General features: G+C 54.0%; 6 protein-coding genes across 6 annotated transcripts; all 6 read right to left on the bottom strand.

Moving 5' to 3' along the window:
* Window positions 1–921: 921 nt before the first annotated feature.
* Window positions 922–1,734, bottom strand: A1O7_08856 (uncharacterized protein; the record flags this gene model as incomplete). The annotated part of the gene is made up of 1 exon (XM_007762845.1): window positions 922–1,734. The coding sequence occupies one exon, from the start codon at window positions 1,732–1,734 to the stop codon at window positions 922–924; it is 813 nt and encodes a 270-aa protein (XP_007761035.1).
* An 839-nt stretch (window positions 1,735–2,573) lies between these two features.
* On the bottom strand, window positions 2,574–4,293 carry A1O7_08855 (serine/threonine protein kinase; the record flags this gene model as incomplete). The annotated part of the gene is made up of 4 exons (XM_007762844.1): window positions 2,574–2,787; window positions 2,839–4,067; window positions 4,126–4,179; window positions 4,231–4,293. 4 exons carry the CDS (start codon window positions 4,291–4,293, stop codon window positions 2,574–2,576), a joined length of 1,560 nt encoding a protein of 519 aa, XP_007761034.1.
* A 478-nt stretch (window positions 4,294–4,771) lies between these two features.
* Window positions 4,772–6,709, bottom strand: A1O7_08854 (uncharacterized protein; the record flags this gene model as incomplete). Its single annotated transcript, XM_007762843.1, has 1 exon — window positions 4,772–6,709. One exon carries the CDS (start codon window positions 6,707–6,709, stop codon window positions 4,772–4,774), a length of 1,938 nt encoding a protein of 645 aa, XP_007761033.1.
* Window positions 6,710–7,054: 345 nt separating this feature from the next.
* On the bottom strand, window positions 7,055–7,864 carry A1O7_08853 (uncharacterized protein; the record flags this gene model as incomplete). Its single annotated transcript, XM_007762842.1, has 1 exon — window positions 7,055–7,864. The coding sequence occupies one exon, from the start codon at window positions 7,862–7,864 to the stop codon at window positions 7,055–7,057; it is 810 nt and encodes a 269-aa protein (XP_007761032.1).
* Window positions 7,865–8,525: 661 nt separating this feature from the next.
* Window positions 8,526–9,584, bottom strand: A1O7_08852 (uncharacterized protein; the record flags this gene model as incomplete). Its single annotated transcript, XM_007762841.1, has 1 exon — window positions 8,526–9,584. One exon carries the CDS (start codon window positions 9,582–9,584, stop codon window positions 8,526–8,528), a length of 1,059 nt encoding a protein of 352 aa, XP_007761031.1.
* Window positions 9,585–18,608: 9,024 nt separating this feature from the next.
* A1O7_08851 (catalase A) lies at window positions 18,609–20,965 on the bottom strand (the record flags this gene model as incomplete). Its single annotated transcript, XM_007762840.1, has 3 exons — window positions 18,609–20,312; window positions 20,364–20,663; window positions 20,714–20,965. The coding sequence occupies 3 exons, from the start codon at window positions 20,963–20,965 to the stop codon at window positions 18,609–18,611; spliced, it is 2,256 nt and encodes a 751-aa protein (XP_007761030.1).
* Between the last annotated feature and the right edge of the window lie 1,050 nt (window positions 20,966–22,015).

Here is a 22,015-nt window from a genome sequence, read left to right as displayed (position 1 = left end):
TCTGACGCCGTCACCGGAAGATCGGGGTAGAATGCAAGAGTCTCGGCCTCGTAAGCCCTGCAATGACAGACCAAGGCCAGCTGGTACAATGTTTCAGGTCCCGTGATCAGGTCGCCCAGGTTGCCTCTTGTTCATGTTCATCTTTGAGAGCGAGAATCCGCCCATAGCCCTGGTGTCAATATGAGAACCCCTCCGGGACAGCAACGTACGGAAACCGATCCGACATAGAGACTGACGCCTCCACTCCGGTCTCGTGGAGCTGGGCGGGGTGAGGAGTTTCTTTGGAGGCATTCCTAGCCCGGTGATCCGATCAATCCGTCCTAGTCCAGCGCCCCAACATTGTCCTATGACACCGGTGAAGGCTGTCCACTGTGTAGCGGTCGCAAAGCCGGTCTTGGTTGAATCTTGATGCTTGGCCGGTCTCGTTGTGAGTCGATCCTCGACACAGATACATGACCGGATACGAGAAGGTGCACCAACACCGAAAATATGAGACTAGCTGAGAGGCCTCGCCGTCGATCTGAATGTTATAGCTGATGGAGGCGAATTTGGAGCGAAACGCTTCCCCGCGAGGCGCGTAGAGGCTGGATATTCGACGTTGGAAGCTGAGGGGACGCTACATGTACCACCAAGCTGAGATGCGAGAACGACATGTCCGGCCCAATCGGTAGTGCTTGTGATCAAGGTGATTGGCGTACTGCGTCGTCTTGCTAGTCAATGCACGCGTGCACGGTTCCTCGGTCAGGCCATATCGGGCCCATTTTATCAGCCGGCTCACAGCATCGCCACTGTATCGTTCGGATCGGGGCTCAGTTGACCTCATCAAGCCCGCCGACTCACCTTCCCGGGCCTGCGTCCCACAGCATCACCACCGAAATCATTCCGGTCTCCGGTGCTCAGTTTGCCTTTTTCTCCTGCTGCTCACTTGACACCCTGCCTTTCCAACTCCCTCTCCCGCTCGAGCACAGATTCCTCGAATTTGATAAGAAACACCGTCCGATTAGGCCACACGTCCGTACCGGTATTATGCGCACTGGCCTTGCACGCAAACCCCGCGGAATCGCATATCCCCTCGATGATGCCCGCAATATACGCCGCAACGGCCAACTGATTCATCTCCTTGGGTACCGAGATATACTGGTTCGTCAACGGCGTATTGTCAATGATCATGTACTCGCCGGCGTTCGTCGTGCTTTGCTCCAGACTATCCGCAGGCCGCGAGAACAACAAGGGGTAAAGCTTCGTCGTCAGCAGGTTCAACAACGGCAACAGCCTTAGCGGTCGATTGGAATCCGCACGGGAGCTTCCGCTGCTCCCTCCTCCACTGCTACTCGACCCGCCCATCGGTGTGGCTCTGTAAAGCAGGAGGTCCAGCAGCTTGACGCCCAACGGGTAGCCCTGCTCGTTCAATCTTTTCTCGAAGTCCTGGATGCCTTTGACTCTCTTGTGCGCGTACGAGACCATCTCCATGAAGACGTAGGCGAAGCTGGATCGCGACAGTTCGGCATTGCGCGAGCGGTTGAGGTTGCGGTCGTAGATGGTCTTCCTGGTGGACGGGTAGCGTAGCGTGGAAGTCGAGGTTATGGAGGTGGGTGTGCCTGAGGGAGGGCGATCGGTTCGATCAACCGCGATCGTTGTGGCAGATGAGGAGACCGAGTATTGGGAGAGATGTCGGGACGGGGACGAAGTGTGACTTGGGGGATAGTTCGTCAGGGAAGGGGGGATGGCGGCCATGTTTGCCCCACGTTGAGCAAGTGTTGATGTTTATATCATCTTAGCGACATCGTGGAGAGGTGAGACTTGAGGTGTGTGCCGCGCTCGAGATGGCTTGGTAGGTCAAATGTACGGAGTAGGTACTCACGAACTGCGTACTGCGGACGACTGCGGGGAATTTAGAAGGAAGGTTCTCCGAGTCTTCTTTGCGGGGAGCGTCATGTCCTCGCTCTTCCTTGTTGAGCTGGCTGTATCGATACAACGACGATGCACGAATGTTGAATGCTTCGCTGACTGGAGCTGCAAGCGTCCGTGTATGCAGTACGGTGTAGACACGCCAGAATTTCTCGTATAGTATAGCTTACAAGCCATCGCTAACAGCGAAAACCCCACCCAACGTCAGCCGAAGGCCGGTGACTTACAAGAACCTGATTCTCGCCTTTCGACATTACGGGCCCGGCAAAGCAACTCTTGCCTGGCAACGCATCTCCTGCTTGGAAACGTGTATCCTGCTTGGGCTTGGTGGCGGGTTAGCGTGGGTTTGGGGCGGCTGTCTAGTCGGGCGATGCAGCTGCCAGCAAGGTTAGGAACATGGACGACTACAGCTCCGATTGAGGCCATTTAAGGTGCGCTATGAAGTGCTCCGTAAGGTACAGTGGTGTGCCGATATCTGAGTCAAAGTGGCTAGCTTGCGTTGTGCTGCTGATGGTAGATCTCCCACTGACACCTCGGCTCTGACCAACGTTCTTGACCAGTATGGACACCCCTTCCACCGTTCTTTCCATGGTCTCATGATACTCCGTACACGCCTATCATTGCATATCCGTTGCGAGGCAGGTCCCGCCTGGGTCGGGTTCACCTTAGTCCGCTTCTTTCTTGTTTATCTGGCGATCATCCTGTATTGCCTTCTCCTCCCATTCGTGAAACGCCTTCTGTCGCTGTCTAGAGTTCCATTGTAATGTTCTGGATATACTGTTGACCCAATCCTCACTTCGACGACCCGGGGGCATGACATTTGCAAAGGGGTATCTCGAGGCGGAGATGGTCACGTAGTCGCCCGGGAAGAGCTCGATTCTTCCTTGCTGTCAGTTTCGTTCGGTTCCAAAATCCGTGATTTGCGCTTACCTTTCTCTCCCATCGAAGCTTGCCCAGGAATTCGACCTTGCGTCATACGGCACTCCTAACCGAAGCACAATGGTGTCTGGGAGAATGATAGGGCGAAATGAGAGCGTATGCGCACATATAGCGGTTACAAGGATGACCGGATTCTCCGGGTGACACAGTGATCCACCAGCAGCAAGATTGTATGCCGTCGAACCGGTAGGAGTGGCCACACAAATCCCATCCGCCTGTACCGTTGTCAGATGTTCTTCATCACCAAAGAGCTCGATTGTCGACATGGTCGGATTAGGACCCCTGTCCACGACGATATCATTGAGGATCTCAAACGTCCGGTCTGGTTTGTGCGTGTTTCGATCATCAGCCTCTTCGCCGATCAATTCTTCCACAATGTCCCGGTGCTCGGCGTCGTCGTCGCGTTTGTGGGACCGCATCACCGTGCCTTCGAATCGTAGTCGCAGACTGATCGATATGCCGTCTTTGAGCGCCTGTGAGAGAATGTGCTGATAGTTTTCAAAGTCGAATTTCGTGAGAAAGCCCAACGAGCCCAGTGCGAACGACAAAACGGGCGGCACCACCCTCTGAAACAGCCAACTCGCGTAAAGAACCGTGCCGTCGCCGCCGAGAGTCACGACAAAGTCGAAAGTGTGAGGGTGTCTCCGAGCCAGCTCCGTGTCCCAGTATTTTAGCCGGTCTCCAATGCTGGGGTCTTCAGCAACCAGGCCTTCGGCGTCGAATATCGGGTTATCCTTCAAATTATCCTCGACGTAGACGATGTAGGGCACAGACCTGTCCTTCGACAACAGCCATCGCGTCACCTCCCTCGTCTTGACGATTAACGTCTTGTCATAGATCTTTGTGAGCAGGAAGATCGCCCGCACTTTCAGCTTGACCTTAAGATTGCCCAGTCTCTTCGCAAGGGTGCGTACACTGATGGCCATATCGCTCAGCTGCTTCTTCGTGAGCAGGCGAGACTGGGTGGTGCGAACCAGGTCTTTGCTCGAATCCCCGTCAACCCGGCCAGATTTAGCCTCCGGCTCGACCTCATCGATCTGTTCCAGTTGCGACTCGACTTTAGGTTGTTGGCCGAGAGAGCTCTTCTCGACGAGCTTGTGGACTAGGCATTGTGACATTGACCGTCCAGGTGTGCTTCTCTTGGGCCTTTCGAGCGTGGGGGTTTCAAGGAGGACGGTTGACGACTTGCGGCGGCGCGCTCCTTCGGTGTCGAACACGACCTGTGTAGAAGAATGTTCAGCCATCTGATGAAGTCTAATCGCGACACAGGAAACTCACCTCTATCTTCCGATTGTATTCGTCCTCGCTACTTGAGCCGCTATGGTGAAACTGCTAGAACGATTCCTGTTAGACTGTTGGTCGTAGATCTGTAGTGGGACATACATCATCGTGAACGCGGTCGCCAATACTGTGGCTCAATTGAGGGGCAGCATTCGAGCCCGACATGTCGCGTCGAGGGTGAGGAAGGAGGGATCAATGCCTCACTCAGGGATCCGGGTCAATAAATTGCGCGCCGATGCATTGTGGCTTCCTCTAACGGGCTTCATCGGAAAGGAGTTTTGATGAACTATGTCCGGTCGTGACGAAAGCCTCGCATGAACCACCGTGTCCGTGGCTGTCGGTGCCCCGCTACGGCTGCTGATGTCAATCATTCTGAGTATACTCCATATTTACTGACTAACAGCCCTTTGCGGGAAAATACATCAAGCCGTCCGGCTTCGATATGAGGTAGAGGCACTCTTCACTGGAGTGATAAACGAGCAAGAACCAGTTTTAAGCCGATCGACGCCAGAAAAGGACATGGGATATCCAGAATGCTATTCGGAATATGGTTCTATCTATGCAACAATCAAATGGCTCGCTCAGTGGGTATCATGCCGTCCGTTTCAAGTCATAATCATGAATTCGTGACGACCTACTCAGGTCAAAGTACGGATACAACGGGTGATCCTCTGGCATGCGCGTCTTGAGCATGGTCCGGTATGTCTGTGGCCGTCTTCATGGCGGGGAATACCAACCCATTTTGCTGGTCATGGTCGTCAGCCGGAGCCTTGGAAGGCGAGCTGCTCTCAGACGACGCAGGTGTCGTGTCTGGCGAAACGTCGCTGTATATGGCAGTGTCAGCGGCTGACCCAAGTCCATCGTCATCGGAAAATTGAGCAACTATATCTTCCGGTGCGTCCATCTGGTCCTGGACTGGCCCTTGGTGATTCTGCGGAAACCCAGCCTCGACCTCCTCCAAGTCGAGCCCCTTAAGAGACGCCACCTCCTGGACTGCAGCCTCCTTGTGTGGTTTTGGTGAAGGCAGGGAGGACACGACTTCGTAAAAGAGCATGAAAGCATTTCCCCGGGCCAGCACTTCGTCCTCGGATATCTTGGTCACTCGCTCGTCGTTGAAGGAAAACCAGTCCTTATCTCGCTTCCCCACTGCAATATAGTGGCCATCATGGTGGCTACCGTAATGTGTGACAACGCATTTCAGCTCGTAAACGGCCTCGACAGCATTATCTTTATCGTCAAGTGGAGCACACCATCTACTCAAAAAGTCTAATCTTGCCGGAAAGCTGACCGGTGCCGTATTCTTCAGTTGATTCCCGTAGTTATCGAAAATGCTTCGGTTGATGTGCAAAACCAGGTCCTTGGGTAAGCGTCCGACAGTGATCTGTTTTGCTTTGGTGCGCAAGATGGGTTGAATCTTCTTTTCAGCGTCGTTGCTCGATGCCCCTGCTTCCTTGTTGGAATCCTCTGTGGCTTTGGTGAACGTATCAGCCCGCGCTAGTCGTGTGCAGTTCTCACACTCGACACCCTCAATGTCCTCTGGTGCCGTGAATTCGTCGAGCAGGGTCTTGACATTGCTTTCACGTTGGAGCCCGAGATTCAATGTCAGACAATTGAACTGGGTGAGGGAGAGACCTTCGGTAAAGCCGCAAGTCTCACAGACGAGGCACTGTGCGGTCATGCCTTCGATGGGATTGCGCAATTCGTGGCGTGGTAAGTTTGATAGAGAATCGGCGCGACCGACACTGCGTCCTCGCCCTACTGAGGTATGCCCCTCCGAGAACCCCTGGGTGGTGGCGTCCGATGTCCCCGCTGTTTCCTGACACTGAAGCCCAGCGGTGGTAGAACGTCTCAAGCGCTTTGAATACTGCTTGTCCTCCTTCTCGACCGCTTCAAGAACCCGAGCGAAATATTCTTGCGCATCCTGCTGCTGCCAACTATCCATCGATTTCAGCACTCTGGGCGTCCAAAGAACGGTCGTCCGACAACTCGAATCCGCCAACTGCTCGAGAAAAGCGACCAGGGCTCGGTGCGTGGGCGCAGGTATGTCATATGTATCGCACAACTTCTCACTCTCCACCATGTACTCGAAAAATGCTGGCAGAGAGGCGAGCCCTTGGAGGACACTGTTCTGATAGCAGGAATTGTCCCAGTTTCCCAGACCGGGCGGCCCACTAGCACTGCCCAAGGACATCAAGGGGCCTGAAAGAGTCCTAACCTTCCGCAGCGCCAGAGGCAGTTGTGGCTGTCCAAATATGCTCCGCACGGCTTCTTGTTTTGCAACCATGTCTCCGAAATTGGCCGACTTAAATCTTGCGTCTTCCGGACTCAGGTGCCCAAGACGGACCAAGCCATATTGTATGGCGTAAATGAGAGGAGACGGTAAAACGTATAGAATCAATTCGTAGATGGATCGCTTGAAGGTGGACGGCCAGGCGTCAAAGAAGGATAGAGCATAGTATCCCAATACCAGCAAGGCAACGGTAGATATTATTTTGGTCTGCGTAGGATATGACGTGGTCTGAGTCTGAGACCAGAAGTCGCAGGATGGGCTTTCGTTTGCCCTAGCCGGGAGGCTGCTCATATCGATCTGGAGGGCGCGAAATGGGGGCTTTCGAGAAGAGGCACGCTATGTGAAAGGTGGGTGGAGGAGTCTCTCCCATGGGTACCAGTTCAAACGGATAGAAGGGAAAAGGAGAAAGCGTGCCGTGTCGCTATCGCGATGGGTATCGTGGTTCGATCGTGTTCTGCAGTCACTACCAAGCTGCTTTGAAGACGAGCAAACAGTGTAATGTGTGCATCAAGAGGCAAATGCGGAGGTGACATGGTATCCAAATGCGGCCATTCTGAGCAGCCTTGGCAACGTGACACGAAGTCGCCGTCGCTACAGGCCAAAAGAGGCGCTTGGTTGCGAGTGACATTCTAGTTTTTAGGTGTCTTCTATTACAGCAGATTTACGTTTGCGCGACGTGGCGCCAGCCGCTACAGAGGAAGCTGCGCTCGATCCTCCTTCCATCAATGCATCTTGACTCGTGCCATTGCTTGAGCCGTCATCGAATGGCAGACCGGAGGTACCATTTGCCGACTCTCTGGCCTCCCTGGAGATTCGTTGTCTCTCTTGCAGCTCTCTCAACGCTCGGTCTGGATTTCCGGACACATGCTTCACCCACCATCTCTCCCACAACCATTCCAAGGCTTGCTCAGTCATCTTCTTCAAAAGCGGCACGCCGGGGATGTTACCATGCGTAACTTGATGTCGGATATCAACAAATTTTTGCGGCATCCCAATCGTAGCGGCGTGAGCGTACATGGAGCTCTCGCCTTTGCCTGAAATGGTTGTCACCTCTTCGCTTTCCACTGCACCGTCCTCTTTGGCCATGCCGGCAATATGTGAGCGAGCAACGTCACGATCGACGAATGCGTTGACAAACCTCGCGAGAGCCATGGCGTAGACGCTCTGCATTGCCGACTCAGAGATGAATGGAGCTGACGAATTTCTCCTCGCTTCATCGTGCAGCAATGCTTCGGTCAAGCTTGCAGTAGCCTCCATGGCTGGGGGGAGCTGGCCGGCTTTAAACATCCAAAGATTGATCTTGTCAATGGCCCGCTGTCTCATGTCTTGTGATGAATCTGATACCGTCGCAGAAAACACGTCCTGTTTCGTGCGGTGGGGGAAGAACCAGTCGCGGACCAAGGCAAGGTAGGATTGGTGCCTCCACGGTGGAAATTGTAAAACCATGGTTCTGGGGTTGACCCTGGCGAGAACGACGGTTTGGTAACGGCTGCGCCAGGAGCTGGCCGCTTTTTATCGGATGCACGGAGTATCCCGGGAATATCCCATGCGTGGTCAATTTTAGCTGAGTAAAGTCTTGGCATCCATAAATGTTTATCACGACCGAACTTAGGCATAAAGTACACTTTTTTTACAACTCAGAATGGCCGTAGTAGGTTATTGCTACTTGGATCCCGAGTCTAAGTATAATCATCTGCGCCTTTGCGCACCCTAACAGATAGACTCCCTCGTCTAGCTACTAAGTATTTCATCATATTCATTGCCGTGCCTTTGCGCTGTGGTTCGTGATGAGGCTACAATCAATCAAGCACATCCAGACGCGGGGGAATGCTGCTTCGAAACGCAATGTGTATAGAACCTGCGTCGAGACTTCTGAAGATGGGTCCGTGTTGTTGATGGCCTAGATGGCACTCGGGGATGAACTAGAGCCGTCACAATAATACATGGTTTTCGAATGTTCTAATCTAGCTTCAATATCTAACGGGCCGTCTGCAGACCGTCTCAAAAGGGGGTATCATCGCTCAAAGAACAAAGTCGTGGACACTGCTGTCGAGGCCGGACATCTCTACAAGAAACTCCGCTGGTCGTTATGCTCGTCAATCGTGCATCAGATCCATCCATAACCAGGGTCTTGATGGGTATATTCTGGTGGGTAGTAGGCGCTGTTCATCTGCCTCAGGGTCGCCAAATACTGGGTGGCCAGAGGCTCCGGTCGTGGCTGCATGCCATACGTCATATGGCTCGCAATGGAGTGTGAGTCGTAGTCGGTGGCAGCAGGTGTATGCCACTTCTCGTCAGCTTCTTCCGGCAGCTGGTCGTCGTCGTCGTCGTCGGTTTGACCGCCTTCTACTTCTTCTTCCTCCGCGTCGCATTCCTGCTCGGTCGGCTCAAAGGACTCCGCGAGTTTCAGCGCCTTGCTCCCTGAGCCGGAAAGTCCGCCAAACAAGAGGGACGATGACTGGACCTCGGCGGGAGAGTCATACAGGCCCATGGCAACCAATTCCTCCGAGCTATCCTTCGACTTCGTGTCGACGTTGCCGAGCGATAGGGTGTCAAGCCCAATGTTCTGTACTGGCGGGCAATCCGGAGAGGAGGGCGCTGTTCGGACATTTGGGTCCATCGACATATGGTTGGATTGCCATGATGACTGCGTTGGAGACGGCTGGGCATGGAGAGGAAGAGAGTACGGTTCAGGCTCGCTTTGGCCTGGCCATACCTGTTGGCAATACTCCCGGCCGTCGTAGGCCAACCTCGGATCTAAGCCTGGAAGATCGTCCAGGGGTGCGAAGAATTCCTGGATCTGAGGCTCGTTCATCGGCGTGTAGGCGACCGGTGTGATAAGACCGTTGACCTGGGCCGTTGAAAACCCCCAACACGACGAGTGTCCTCCATTCACGGTGGGACTGAGATTGAAGTTGGGTGCCTGGAAATAGTCTGGATGCCAACTAACCGGCCGGGATCGTGCCGGGGTCGAGTTCTGCCATTGAGAGTTTGAGCGAAGATGGTCGACAACAGATCTTGTTCGGGAGGACGAGCATGCGGCCGTCGTAGTTTTCCTTCTGCCCAAGTTCCGCGGGCTGCTGTTCCGACTGTTCGGTTTTACAATCTTGCTGGGACGGGCGAAATAAGAAGAGTCGTTTGCAGAGACGCCGGTGTTGGAAGTCATGTCTGGAAGAGGATAACTCCATTGCTGGAAGGTAGCCATGGTGAAGAAGATGGTGTGGGCGGGTTGATAGAGCTCGGAGTATCGAGTGGCAGTTGCGAGCCCATATCTATTTCCCAAGCAAGGGTGGACGCATAATGGTCAGACCCGAGCTCACAGTGGAGGTTGTCCCAAGGGGAACACGCGAGATTAAATTGGTACATCAGTCACGCCCGGCAACCGCTGGTCAGAGTTAGTGAACACAAACAGAGCAACGAACAAGGGGTGTAGCAGTCCGACCCAGCGCAAGGGTTGAGGAACGTGAAGTGAAGTCAAAGCATGACGAGCATTGATAGTCAGAACACCGATGGCCTCGAAGGGATCTGATTGGCGGCTTTGGGCGATTTTGCCAGTTTGGAAAGAAGGGGGAGCAAGCTGGCGAGGAGCATCCAGGAAAAGGGCGGCAACGGTAGCGTATACGTGTGGGCACCAGGCCAACTTTGAACCTAGCGAAGTTGCCCTCAGCACCTGGCACGTACATTTCCGCTGGGGCCTCATGGCAAATGATCGACTAGGACACAAGAAGAAACAACCAGGTGTGCGGAGTGGTCCCACGGGAAACCGAAGTCAGAAGTGTCTCCTCCATCAAGAGACACGAGAGGCGGGAGAGGCACGAGCGAGTGAGTGGCGTTGTACGAAGTGTGCCAGGCGGACCATGACCCAGTGGGTAGCGAGATGATTTATTCAAGGCAGCCTGGAACTGGTGGAACAGAGGCTGTCGCAGTCACTTGTCACTGTCCGCGTCGCCCAGGCGGCCCACAGGCCAGATGCAGATGTCAGAATCAAGTCAAGGGCGATCGAAAGCGCATGGGCCCAGAGAGGCTATTTTGTGAGCCCCCAGGTAACCCAAGAACACAGGTTTAGCGACCCCCGAAGCCCGCCGATCAGGGAACATGCGAGCAAATCATCGAGCCGTGAGAAGTGGCTCAGCCGAACATGGTCAGACACCAGAGTGGAGGAGCACGCTAGAGGCCGAAAGAAGGAAGATGGATGATGGGATGATGCAGGGCCACCTTGAGTCCTTAGTTACGAGGTAACAAGGCGGATATCGGTGGCGGACACGGGATGACGCGGTTGCGTTTCTCGATGTTTGGGTGCTTCCGTCGAGCTAGTGTAAAGGCTTGAGCAGGGTTCAACGGCACCTGGATTACGAGGTACGAACAGGGCTATCACACGCAGTCCTCTTCGCTCAATCACTCGGTGCGTCGACGTATCTCTGTACCTCGAACGGAACGGGACACAAAGAAGGCCGGTAATGTACAGAAGTGACGCTCTACCACGTCGTGCTCGATTCCAACAGGGTCAAGTAGCTGTCCGAGTACTTCGTCAAGATCTCGGGGCTCGAGAGGATGTTCATAAGACATTCGTGGCTCGAGAGTCGAGACGAGGTGGGTTATCCGTTCACGTTCATAGCACTCCGGATGCGGTAGAGTGGTATCCCACTCGTAGGCGCTACTCGAAAAGTTATCACTGAAAGTGGATCGCGAACGTCAAGGGAGCGCCAGACGGTGGAAGCGACAGGCTAGGAATGTGGGCTGTGCGAAACGGGAAAGGGGGAGGCTGCTCGGAGGTGAGAAGGAAACGCAACGGCTGAGGCTGCCATGTGGAGTGTACGGAGTGGACCCGGAGAGGAAGACCCAAAGCTGTCAGGGATGAGGCACGTCAAGCTCAAGGGTCAAGGGTCGAGAGATTGCATATCTGTCGGGTGATGGACGCACTAAGGTTCTAGACATGCTTGAGATAGCCGATCCATCGGAAAGCCTATGAATTTCCCATCTAGTCACAAAGAGTGTAAAATATGCCGATGAAGGGATATTTGTCCCGCGTAGGTATTGGAAGTGGGAGTGAAAGGACAAGGACCACACATCGGAGTCAGAGCATGCGGGAGTGTTGTTCGCTCTCACCAGAATGTGAATCGGGCTCCAGCCACAAAAGGGGAAAAGATGAATAACCCGGAAGATGCCAACGAAGGGAATCTACACGCTCGGCTGGAGGGATATGTGTTAGGCGCTGGATGGAACCACAGCCTCGATGAAAGGTGATGACAGCCATCAGCCAAAAGCAAAGCCGCGCTTGGGAGGCCCCCACCTGACTTGCGAATTCGACCCTTGCAAGGGCAAAAATGCGGAGGCACCCGAGGGGTACTGTGTAAGAGAAAGCCCAGGTATCATAGTAAAGCCCCTGAGGCCTGACTGACGCCCGCATGCATCATGGAAGGGGCTGCATGGGCGTGCCGAGCGCATGCTACGGGAAGGCGAAAGTCCACCACCGACTACCGACTGATTGGTTGGCAGACACCGCCGACTCACTACAGGTTCTGTCAAGACCTGCACGTTCCTCATCGAAGGTCCAGGAAGCTACGATTTAGCTTTGCGATGCAGACCACAGTAACTCGTACTCCGTAGAATGCAAATTCTACTTGTGTTGGTGCAGGGTGAGGATTGCTTGCGTAGCCTCCCTCGAGTCTACTACTGTGCAAGTGCACGCACTACTGAAGTGATGATAGCGAATCGCGCTTTGAGCAGATGCGACTTGCATGGTTTGGCGAGAAGTGATAAAATATTGATGTGTGAGCGCCTCTAGCCACCCGCTTCCTCTTCTCATTTGGACCTGGATCATGGTTCCATGCTCAGTCGAGGGTCAGCTTCTTCATCTTGGACCTTGTTCGACGCTCTTCCTGCCCCCCTCGCCAGTCGGTCATAGTGGACCCGCGACAACCCGACCTCTCCCCACAACAGCGCTGCTCTGTTACCTCGGCCTCGAACTCGTATTTTATCTAGTCCGCGACCGCGTCCGCCTACACTATTCAGAGTGTCACTCACGATTGCACAAACACCAGTCCATTTGCAGGACCTCGCCGGGTTGTCTAATCATTGCATAATTGAAGTCCCTCGTGGATTGTGCAAATCAGTTAGGAATGATTTGGGTCCCTACTTTGAGAGCAATCACCGATAGCACCTGATTGTCATCGGTCCAATTCCATACCCTGAGTATCGTCGGTCGATCTAATTGTCGCCAGAATTATTTCGTACTTAGTGAGCAATGTGATCAAATATTACCGTGTGCTTCCAGCGAACATATTGCTTCAGCGTCAGCTGCGGCGAGACGCTTTCCTCCCCAAAGGAACATGAGCCTCAGCGAGTCTCGAATGTCCGCAGTATCCACCGGTCCGAGCTTGACACGACACTACCAACTACATGGTGACTTCCCCATATCTTAGGGTCCCGATAGCAACCCAGTCCGACAAAGCGCCCTTGGCTGCCAACTCACCCGAGATCAGCAATATTGGGTGTGTACGGGGACCACTCGCCTCGCGACTGCTGTGTAAGGTTAAGCTTCAGGCCACAGTACCAAAAGCCTCTTGGGAATCTAAAACCCCCTATGATGAATTGGACAATGATCCGACAAAGTGACAAATCTTCGAGGGCGGCCCGCCACACAGTGCTGCGCTATGGGAAAATATGTCAGTCTATGCAAAGCATGACCAAGAAGGAGCGACCTCTGCCTGGGTGCCGGCGTAGAAAGGATGTGCACAGTACACTTTCAACGTCAAAGTCTGTAACCCGGATGTCGGAGGTACACGGGAAGCGGTCCTGGATTATATCACAGATTCGATTCTCTGCAGCCAGGGGCGTCTTTCGGCATCTGCCTCTGGCTTCTTGAGGTCGCACTGGGTAGCTTAATACTCGTACCGGATACGACTAGTAGAGGATGGTCGTGTCGAGCAGCACCTGCCAACCAGGGGAGCGGGGCGCTTTCCGTCCTCGAAAAGCATTGTGATAATCCTTTGCCAGTGTCATCAGGAGTGACCACCGCCTTGAAGGTTTGCTTGACTTTGATATTCGTACTCGTACGAGGTACGGAGTACCTGCACCATCCTGTGCGGTAAGTCAGGATATGCAGCTGCGTTGCTGCGTAGCCGAGAACCACCCTTGCAATCAGCGGCAACAACTATCACATTCCTGCTGGGGCGTTTGACGACTGTATTCGTGCGAGGCATGCTCGACGGCACTGTGTGGCATCCGTACCACCTCTGTAGCGAGGCTAGTACTGGGTCGAAGCTCTACCGCAGTATCAGATAGAAGAGAACTGATGCCCCCTGCGCAATGGGCAACGTACCGACAACAAAAGGCGCAGAGCACAGAGAGCACGTTTTCCAGGCCCTTCTTGTGAAGCTCTGATCAATCATTTCGACGAATCAAGGCTATTGCAGGGTGCTGGCATGTCGGCTCCGTCAGGACGAGCATCACATCGACATCCAACCCTGGTCTGATCTGACGGGCTTGCAAGTTTGAACTTCAAATGTGCACATCCAGCGAGTCGCTTATTCTCGGACCCCCTGTCACTCGAGGTGTCACAAGCGCGGGCGCGACAGCCTTCAGGCGCATGTGTCCCAAGAGCGGACCCTACTAGGGTGCGACGCACGGCATCGTACGGAACTCTGGCGGCCCATACCCTGACACCTGCATTGGACCGACGTTGAGTTTGCCCAATGGAAGCCACATATTCATATTCTCACAGGCCGATTCTAGGTCGGCATGGCAGTCTACCAAATATCTTCCTCAGTAGGCTTCAGCGCCTGCATATGCACCAAACCACCACTATCCACCCTACTTCAGTAGCACGGGTAGCAAGAGCATCCCGTTGTAGAAATGCCCTTACGGTATTGGGCTGGCTATGGTTGAATACCACCCTTGTGCAGTCTGTACTGGAACCACCGCCAGGGCTATGCATGATCTCTCGCCTTTTTCTTGTTCGCACCTGGGACCTGCCAGCACGGCGCCATCTCCGTCGTAGACAGTGAATGGGAGCTAGCATGCACGCACGAGACGTGGATTCGATGTGTTGGACTGCGGCTTGCTCTCACAACCATTGTCTCGTACTGTGATACCAGAAATTAAATGTTGTGGCGAGGTGGTGCCTGTCGTCCCGCCTAGTGTAGCTGCGGCGTGAAGTCAGGATGTTGCAAAATTGGTTCGATGGCGCGGAGTATTGCACCGACCACCCAGCTATCGAGGCATGACATGATCGTTGAGGGAGCAGCAGGCGGCGCCAGCCCATGCTGCAACTCCAAAGCGACCTGCAGCAAGTCGACGTCTTGGTTATCGGAAGCTCGAGATGTTGGTCGGTTGGCCTTCAGATGCCGGTCACACAAGCATGAGCCAAACGACAGCGGGACAATTTTGGGGGTGCGCCTCGGGACTTTAGGGCGCATGCACTGATACTTGGTACCGATGCAGCCTGTTCTAGCCCTTCGAGAGCAGTGCCGGTAAACAGTACAGTAGTGCCCCGTACCTCACACAGACCGTCATGACGGTCGCTTCCCGTCTGTCCGTCGATCCTTGACCAAAGCCCACATCAGCTGAGGCTCTCGTGGCTCACTCACTGCTCCTGTCCATGCAGGCGAGACAATGGATCGGCGACCGACTCGAAGCATAAAGAGATTTGACGGGGGCCAGCCGCCTTAACACGGACCTGCCAGCAAGGAATATTCGTCCTGGCACCTTCAACTTCTCCAATCCATTTCCAAGCTGCTGCATCCTGTGAGCAGAGTTGCCGATCTCTTGGTCAACCTTCGCAGCCGCATTCTTGCCGCAAGAGTCTCTGACTAGCAACCTCGACTACTGACTAGCCTGCCAAACCTCCGTGATGAGAACGAAACAGGCTCCTGCAGTGCAGCTTCGATTCCGCATCTTTCAGAAAGTTGAGACGCCGAGCCCGAGATTGGAGCACCGCCTGCAAGAGCAGCTGCTTCCCCTGCACAACCATGCCACCATCGCTGTGTGGTTGACACCGCAAAGACTCCGACGGCACACGACCGGTTGATGCAGCCAAGTGTCTCGCACTCAGCGTGTGCCTTCTGTTGCCACGCACGCCTGCAGCAGCAAAAAGCATGTCCGACATGATACGACGTATAGGTCCCAAAGGTTCCCTCTCCCGCAGGCAATAGAAGTCTGCTGGCCTCTCGCTGAGCACCCATGATCCCGCTGATCCCAACACCGCTGTCAAAACTCTAATGCAACCTTGCTTCTCTTTGTCTTGGTCAGACCTGCGAGGCGTCCATGACACATCCGCACAACCCATGGTTGTCAACGAAAACGCGGGTCCAGGGCATCCATCCGCAAATCAGTCAGCATTTGATCTTTCCACTTGACGCTCGACTCAGACCTTGCTCCGTCTTACGGCAGTGTTGTACGGAGTGCTTTCGCCACCAGGCCGGGCAACATACTCCGACCCCCTGGGAAAATTGCTGCCATCATTGACTACTTGTGCTTTAGGATTCCGCACCCTTGCTTTCTCGTCACTCGCTTCGCTTGATCCGAGGATCTCGTACCCAAAGCTTCGAAGTGCACCCGTCAAACGTCGCATCAGTCTCCGCGTCTCTCTTACTGACCCGTGTACCCGGTGCGTTGTAACTCCAGGATCCGCGCAGGTGCCCTGCGTCATGTCCGCCATGTGATGAAACATGTCTGTCGTGTCTGCGACGTCCGTGATATGATTACTATTATCGACGTCAACGGACGCCTCAGCGGCACCCAGTGACAGCCTCGGCTTCGCATGGCACGAGTCGTGGTACGTATGTATGATGTGACCTGTGAGTTGTGCCCAAGTTGATCGGCTTGGCCTGGCTTGTTCACTCGTCTTCCGGCACCTAACCACCACAAATACACTCCATGCATGACACGGCGAGTGGCATGTTCAGCTTTTCCATCCTGATGTCTTATCTACCACGGCACAACGCACGAATAGGTTCCGTCAACAGGCTCAGGCACGGCCCAACATACACAGTACGACATACTCCATCCTTGTGCGGCAAATACAGTGCAGACAGTACTCGTAAGCTCAGGGATGAGAAGCTCCAATAGGCAAGATTGATCGGCCACCCTCACCCGCAAAGTACGAGGGACTGTAAGTCGAAGATGGCCCACCCACTTGATGGCAAAGAACGTTTCCAGCTTGCCTAAATATTGCTACACGGTGAAGCTGCAGGGTAGGAGGTACATATTGCCATGGGCGGTAAGTACAAAGTATTTCGGCCCAACAATGCGGCAGACCTTGCATGTTCAGCATCCTTGACATCCTATCGCCCATATCCGTCCGCTTGCAATGCAGATGAGAATGTATTTTAGCTTTACGTCAACAGCCACGTCCTGTACAGCACACCCATGAGCGGAAAAAGACGGGCGGTGGCGAGCCAGTTTCGCCCTCCTGCTAAAGCACGCATGCACGCACGCACGATAGACGGATAACCCCCTGAGCTACAGTAGACCTCCAAACCATGAAATGAACGGAATAACCAAACAACCGAATGGATATATGGATGCACGGCTGAGCCAACCTATCAACCTACAATACATAAAGCACCATGTACTGTGTAGTGCATCCATTGCAAGCCTTTTCAACAACCAGAAGACAAAGCAGACATTCCCTCCCTCCTGGACCACTCTTCAATGAAGATTAACAGACGTGATTACGAGATGACGGCGTGGCCTCTCAGAGTCGAACTCGGACGATTGTAATGGCATTGCCGGAAGTATGGCCCATGTGTCTTGCACTTCAGCGACACCATTCCGAAGTCCAGAGGATTTTGTGCGAGTACGACTACCGACCCCATCAGCAGTACTTGATGGAGCCGGAAACACGAGCACACGAGGATGCGAGGATGCGAGGCAAGAAGATGCAGGCAGAGGCGCGGAGTTCAGACGAAGCACCTTTCCCTCTCACGATACACAGTACTGTACGAGTACAGACTGGGTGAAGTAGGCCTCCGTCGACTCACTCCCGCCTCCCCTCGTATTCACATTCTACGTCCACACCCTCGTCGTCGACTTCCATTCATTGGCGACTGCGTTGACTCGAATGAGAAACGCAGAACGTGTTGCACCTCATCGCGTAGGTGCGTGCGTTCGTGCTTGAGTGCGTGTACCGGACTGGTAGGTACTGTAAGGCAGAGGAAGGTGAAAGGGGAAGGGAGGGAGCTACCCATCCCCATGCGCCTATGTGGCCATGAATGACGATAGTCGACGATTCCGCGCTACAGGCCACAATTCCGGGTCTATACGACGTGCTGTCATGTAGCAGACGTGGCCACTTCGTGGGCCCGCCGCTGCTGGTCAGAATGTCCCTTTTCCTCCTCCTCCTCTTGCTCCGCCTCCCACTGCTGCCGCTGCCGCCGTTGCTGTTGCCGTTGCCGCTTCTACTTCTCATCACCACGCCACGCCACGCCATATCCCTTCCATCGTCCATCCACTCTGGACTCCGGACGCCGCGTCTTTTGTCAGGCAGTCCCGCGCGTGGACACACCGACAGGCAGGGCAGGGCAGCGCAATCAGTCGTACCTCGTCCACTCGATGTGGTGTTTTGGTGTTTTGGTGTTTCGGTGTTTTGGGTGTCGCTGAGTCCGAGCTCGGGGGCAATCCGAAAGAGTGAGCCTTTTGAGGCTCAGGACCAGGGCAGGGCGCGCCGGGGCTGTCGACTACATACCGACACTAACCGAGGGGGAGGGCCCTTGATGCTGGCGCGGTGGTCCTCGCACTGCACTCGCACGACTTGGCAAAGGTGAGGTTCGACAATGTCCTGATATAAGCTCAACGTTTGGTCGAGGTGTCTTTCGTCGGAGGTTTCGTTTGTACCGTGACTCAGGTTCTCTTCCGATCTTTTCTTCCTTACTGTCGTAAGTGAAGGTGAGTGGATATCTATGCGCAGGGCTAAGGAGGAAACTTATGAGATGGGTCGATTTAAAGCCAAAAGGCCGAGTGAACTTGCTGCGGTCTTACTTGAGCTGAAAACACTGTCACTGGGGTAGCGAAATCTATGACCTGATCGTTTTACATTGATGCTATGTACATTACTAGGTATCGTTAATTTCGTCAACCCACGCTGAGCATGAGCCACATTTCGCCCTTTTGGCGGATCGAACCACCATATTCTCACTCCCACGACGCTCTCTGGGGTATCGACGTTCCATGCACAGATCCAACAGACGACTTAGATGGACACCTGTTCAGCATAACCATCCAACTCTCTGAAGAAGTTCCTATGCTGCGAAATTTCGAAGAAGAATTGGCCGGCGAAGTCCTTGGTATCTTTGGTGATTTTGACGGCTTCCTTGGCAATGCTGGCGGCTGAAGCATCAGTAGCAGTGATCACACCATACCAGTTCACCACTCCGTCAGCACCAGCACCGGCGCCTGCCAACTTGACATTCTCGACTTCAGTGAGAGCGGCGTGGACGAGGTCGACACCTTCCCCAACGGCAGCGATGGCCTTCAAGTGGCCGAAAGCCTCCTTGACCCAGAATCTCGCAAGCCCCATCTTCTTGAGCGTCTGGATTGACTGGGCACCACCTGGGATGAACAGAGCATCGAACATGGTTGATCGCTGGCCGTTGATAAAGTGATCAGCCTTGACTTCCTTGGTTCCATCCGCAGACTTCATGGCTTGACGCTTGACTCCTATCGTCCAGGGAACAGCTGACTGTGCAAATACCGCAGCCTTCATGGCCTCGTAGGCGGTGAGATCGAACCCATCTGCGATAAGGATTGCGACGCGGCGGCCCTTGATCGTTGGCTCCTTGGGCATATAGTCGAACTGGCTGAGACCCTTCGCTTTCTTGCCGTGGTTGGGTTGGAGTTGCACCTCCGGCGACTTGGCACCGGCATTCTGCGCCACGGCCTGGGCGAGCGAAAGATCGATCTCGGCCAACCGGGTCACCATGCGCTCATAAACGATATCATCGTCGCAGTGATCAAGTTCGAACGAGAAGGCTTCGATAATGTGCTTCTTTTCAATCTCGGACATGGAGTTGAAGAAGAGTTGAGCTTGCGAGAGATATTCCTTCCACTTGGGCGTCAGTCTGCGGGCTTTGACGCCTGGGTATGTGGCTGGGAAGGACTCGAGACCACCCTTTCCGCCTTGGCCTGTTGGTGGGTTGGCTTCGAATCGGTTAGGCCAGTAGTTGGCTTTGCCTTTGCTTATGGTGTGTCGTCCTTGGCCATCCCGGTTGAAGTTCAACACCGGGCAGACGGGGCGGTTGATGGGTAGTTCCTCCCAGTTGACGCCCAGCCGCGAGAGTTGAGTGTCTTGGTAGGAGAAGTTGCGGCCTTGAAGGAGAGGGTCCTCGCTGAAGTCGATACCAGGAACAATGTGGCTGGTGCAGAAGGCCACCTGTTCGGTCTCCGCGAAGTACTCGTCAATGTTGCGGTTCAATTCGAGTTCTCCGACGTAACGGATGGGCACCAATTCTTCAGGCCACACCTTGGTGGCGTCAAGGATATCGAAATCGAATTTGTCCTGGTCGCCGTCCTTGATGGCTTGGAAACCGAACTTCCATTTAGGATAGGCTCCATTCTCAATGGCTTCCCACAGATCTTTGCGGTGGAAATCTGGGTCCTGGCCAGCCAGCTTAAGAGCCTCATCCCAAACCAACGAATGCACACCTAGTTCGGGTGTCCAGATGAATTTGACGAAGGTACGCTCGCCTTTCGCGTTGATCATCACGAATGTGTTGACACCAAATCCTTGAATCATGCGGTAGGAGCGGGGAATCCCTCGATCGGACATGGCCCAGAACAACATGTGGGTTGCTTCCTTGTGCAGGAATGCGAAGTCCCAGAAGTTGTTGTGCGCAGTTTGGCCCTGAGGGACCTCGTTGTCGGGCTCTGGCTTAAGGGAATGCACGAGATCGGGGAACTGCGACAGGTCAATGGGTGCATAGGTGGCAACTCCGTCTCAAACACTTACCTTGATAGCTTCTTGAATGAAGAACACGGGAATGTCGTTTGCCACAATATCCCAGTTGCCCTCATCCGTGTAAAACTTCAGAGCAAAACCTCTGACATCTCGAACGGTGTCTGCGCTACCGCGACTGCCTTGCACGGTTGAGAAACGGACAAAGATGGGAGTTGTTCGAGAAGTGTCAGTCAAGACGCCGGCCGAGGTGACATCTTCACAGCTCTCGAAGAGCTTGAAAGTACCGTGGGCACCGGCTCCTCTTGCGTGGACAACACGCTCAGGGATGCGCTCGTGATCAAACCGATGGATCTAATCATCATCAGTATGCGTGAGTTGAATGGTGCCCAGTGGTAGCTTACCCTCTCGCGGAACACTTCATCTTCCAGCAGGGTGGGGCCGACATGGTTGCCCTTCTCATCGACAATCTTCACCGCATGGTCAACATCAGAAACTTTGGCACCCCAGTCGGTAGTGGTGTTCTGCTTGGTATCGTGCTGGTTCTTCTTGTTCTTCTCTAGGTCCGCGATTTTCTTGTTATGCACAGCACCTTCCACAGCGCCAGCGGCGGAGTTACCGATGTCGCGGAGAGTGTTTGAAACTGTGGTAGCCATCTTCTGCATGTGCTTGTAAGATGCCAGAGAGGAATGGATAGAGGAGGGACGTGAGTACGATATAAAGGGAAAGTGAAACAAGTATGAGGCGGGGTTGTGAGGACGCGTTTTTGTTGCCCCTACCGGCGTGTCTACCAATTGAAGCTCTGCCGATACAAATCAGTGAAGATTTTCTCCTATCATCTTCTAGCGAGAAGCTCTTGCATCACAAGCAACGTGCGTGACAGGACCACTGACAGAGGCGTTCGCTCTTGCCCACAAACGCGTGTCCAAGGCGAGGCACAAGAAGCTCTGAGCGGGCCAACGGACTGGCGTGTGCGGAGTCTGGCAATGTTCCCACATTGAAGCGCATTTCGTCATGGTCACAAAGTGCTCGAGAATTGATGCTTGTTATGGCAAATTCGGGCAGGTAACTGCTCGCACGAGAACTCGTAGCTGAAGGCCATTGAAGGGACGTCGTTGTGGTGAGATCCGGAAGACTAGTCCGAATGCCCCATAATTGCATCATGGTGACGACTACATCCTATTGATCCCTCTAAAGAACCAATCAAAACTCCCCGAGACCAGCGAAGCACAGCGTCGACCATCGTCATGGGTGGTTGCCAGCCGGGATGCTTTGCACTTGCAAAGCTTCACAAACAAAGCATGAGCTCTTTGGGACACCTGGACGCGCGATCCATATCTCGCTGCGGCTTGCCTTACGAGGCCTGGAATCAGCGACGGATGTCGGATATCCCGATCGCCCATCAGCAACGCATCCGGATTATCATGGTCTCCGAAACATTGCAAGGCTATTCGAGAGCCTTTTCCGAGCTTGCTGTGTCAAGGTCTGAAGCTGCCTCGTCCTCGTCGCATCTGAAATAACAGGGAAAGATGTTGCCTTGCGTCTTGGGCCGCTTCACTGCCCTCAGACTTGCGAGCGTTCATACGTACCCGTACCGGTCAGGCTGAAGCTGTTATTCGTGCTTGAAGATAGTAACTCCACGATCTTGAATTTTGCCCACGCACCGTATTTCATGTTGAGTATTCAGACAGGCTAGTCATTGTCTA

The sequence above is a fragment of the Cladophialophora yegresii genome (genome assembly GCF_000585515.1).
Source record: "Cladophialophora yegresii CBS 114405 chromosome Unknown aczIN-supercont1.6, whole genome shotgun sequence".
NCBI lineage: Eukaryota > Fungi > Ascomycota > Eurotiomycetes > Chaetothyriales > Herpotrichiellaceae > Cladophialophora > Cladophialophora yegresii.
The sequence above is the reverse complement of the archived record's forward strand: the minus strand, read 5'-3'. Positions and strand labels throughout refer to the sequence as shown.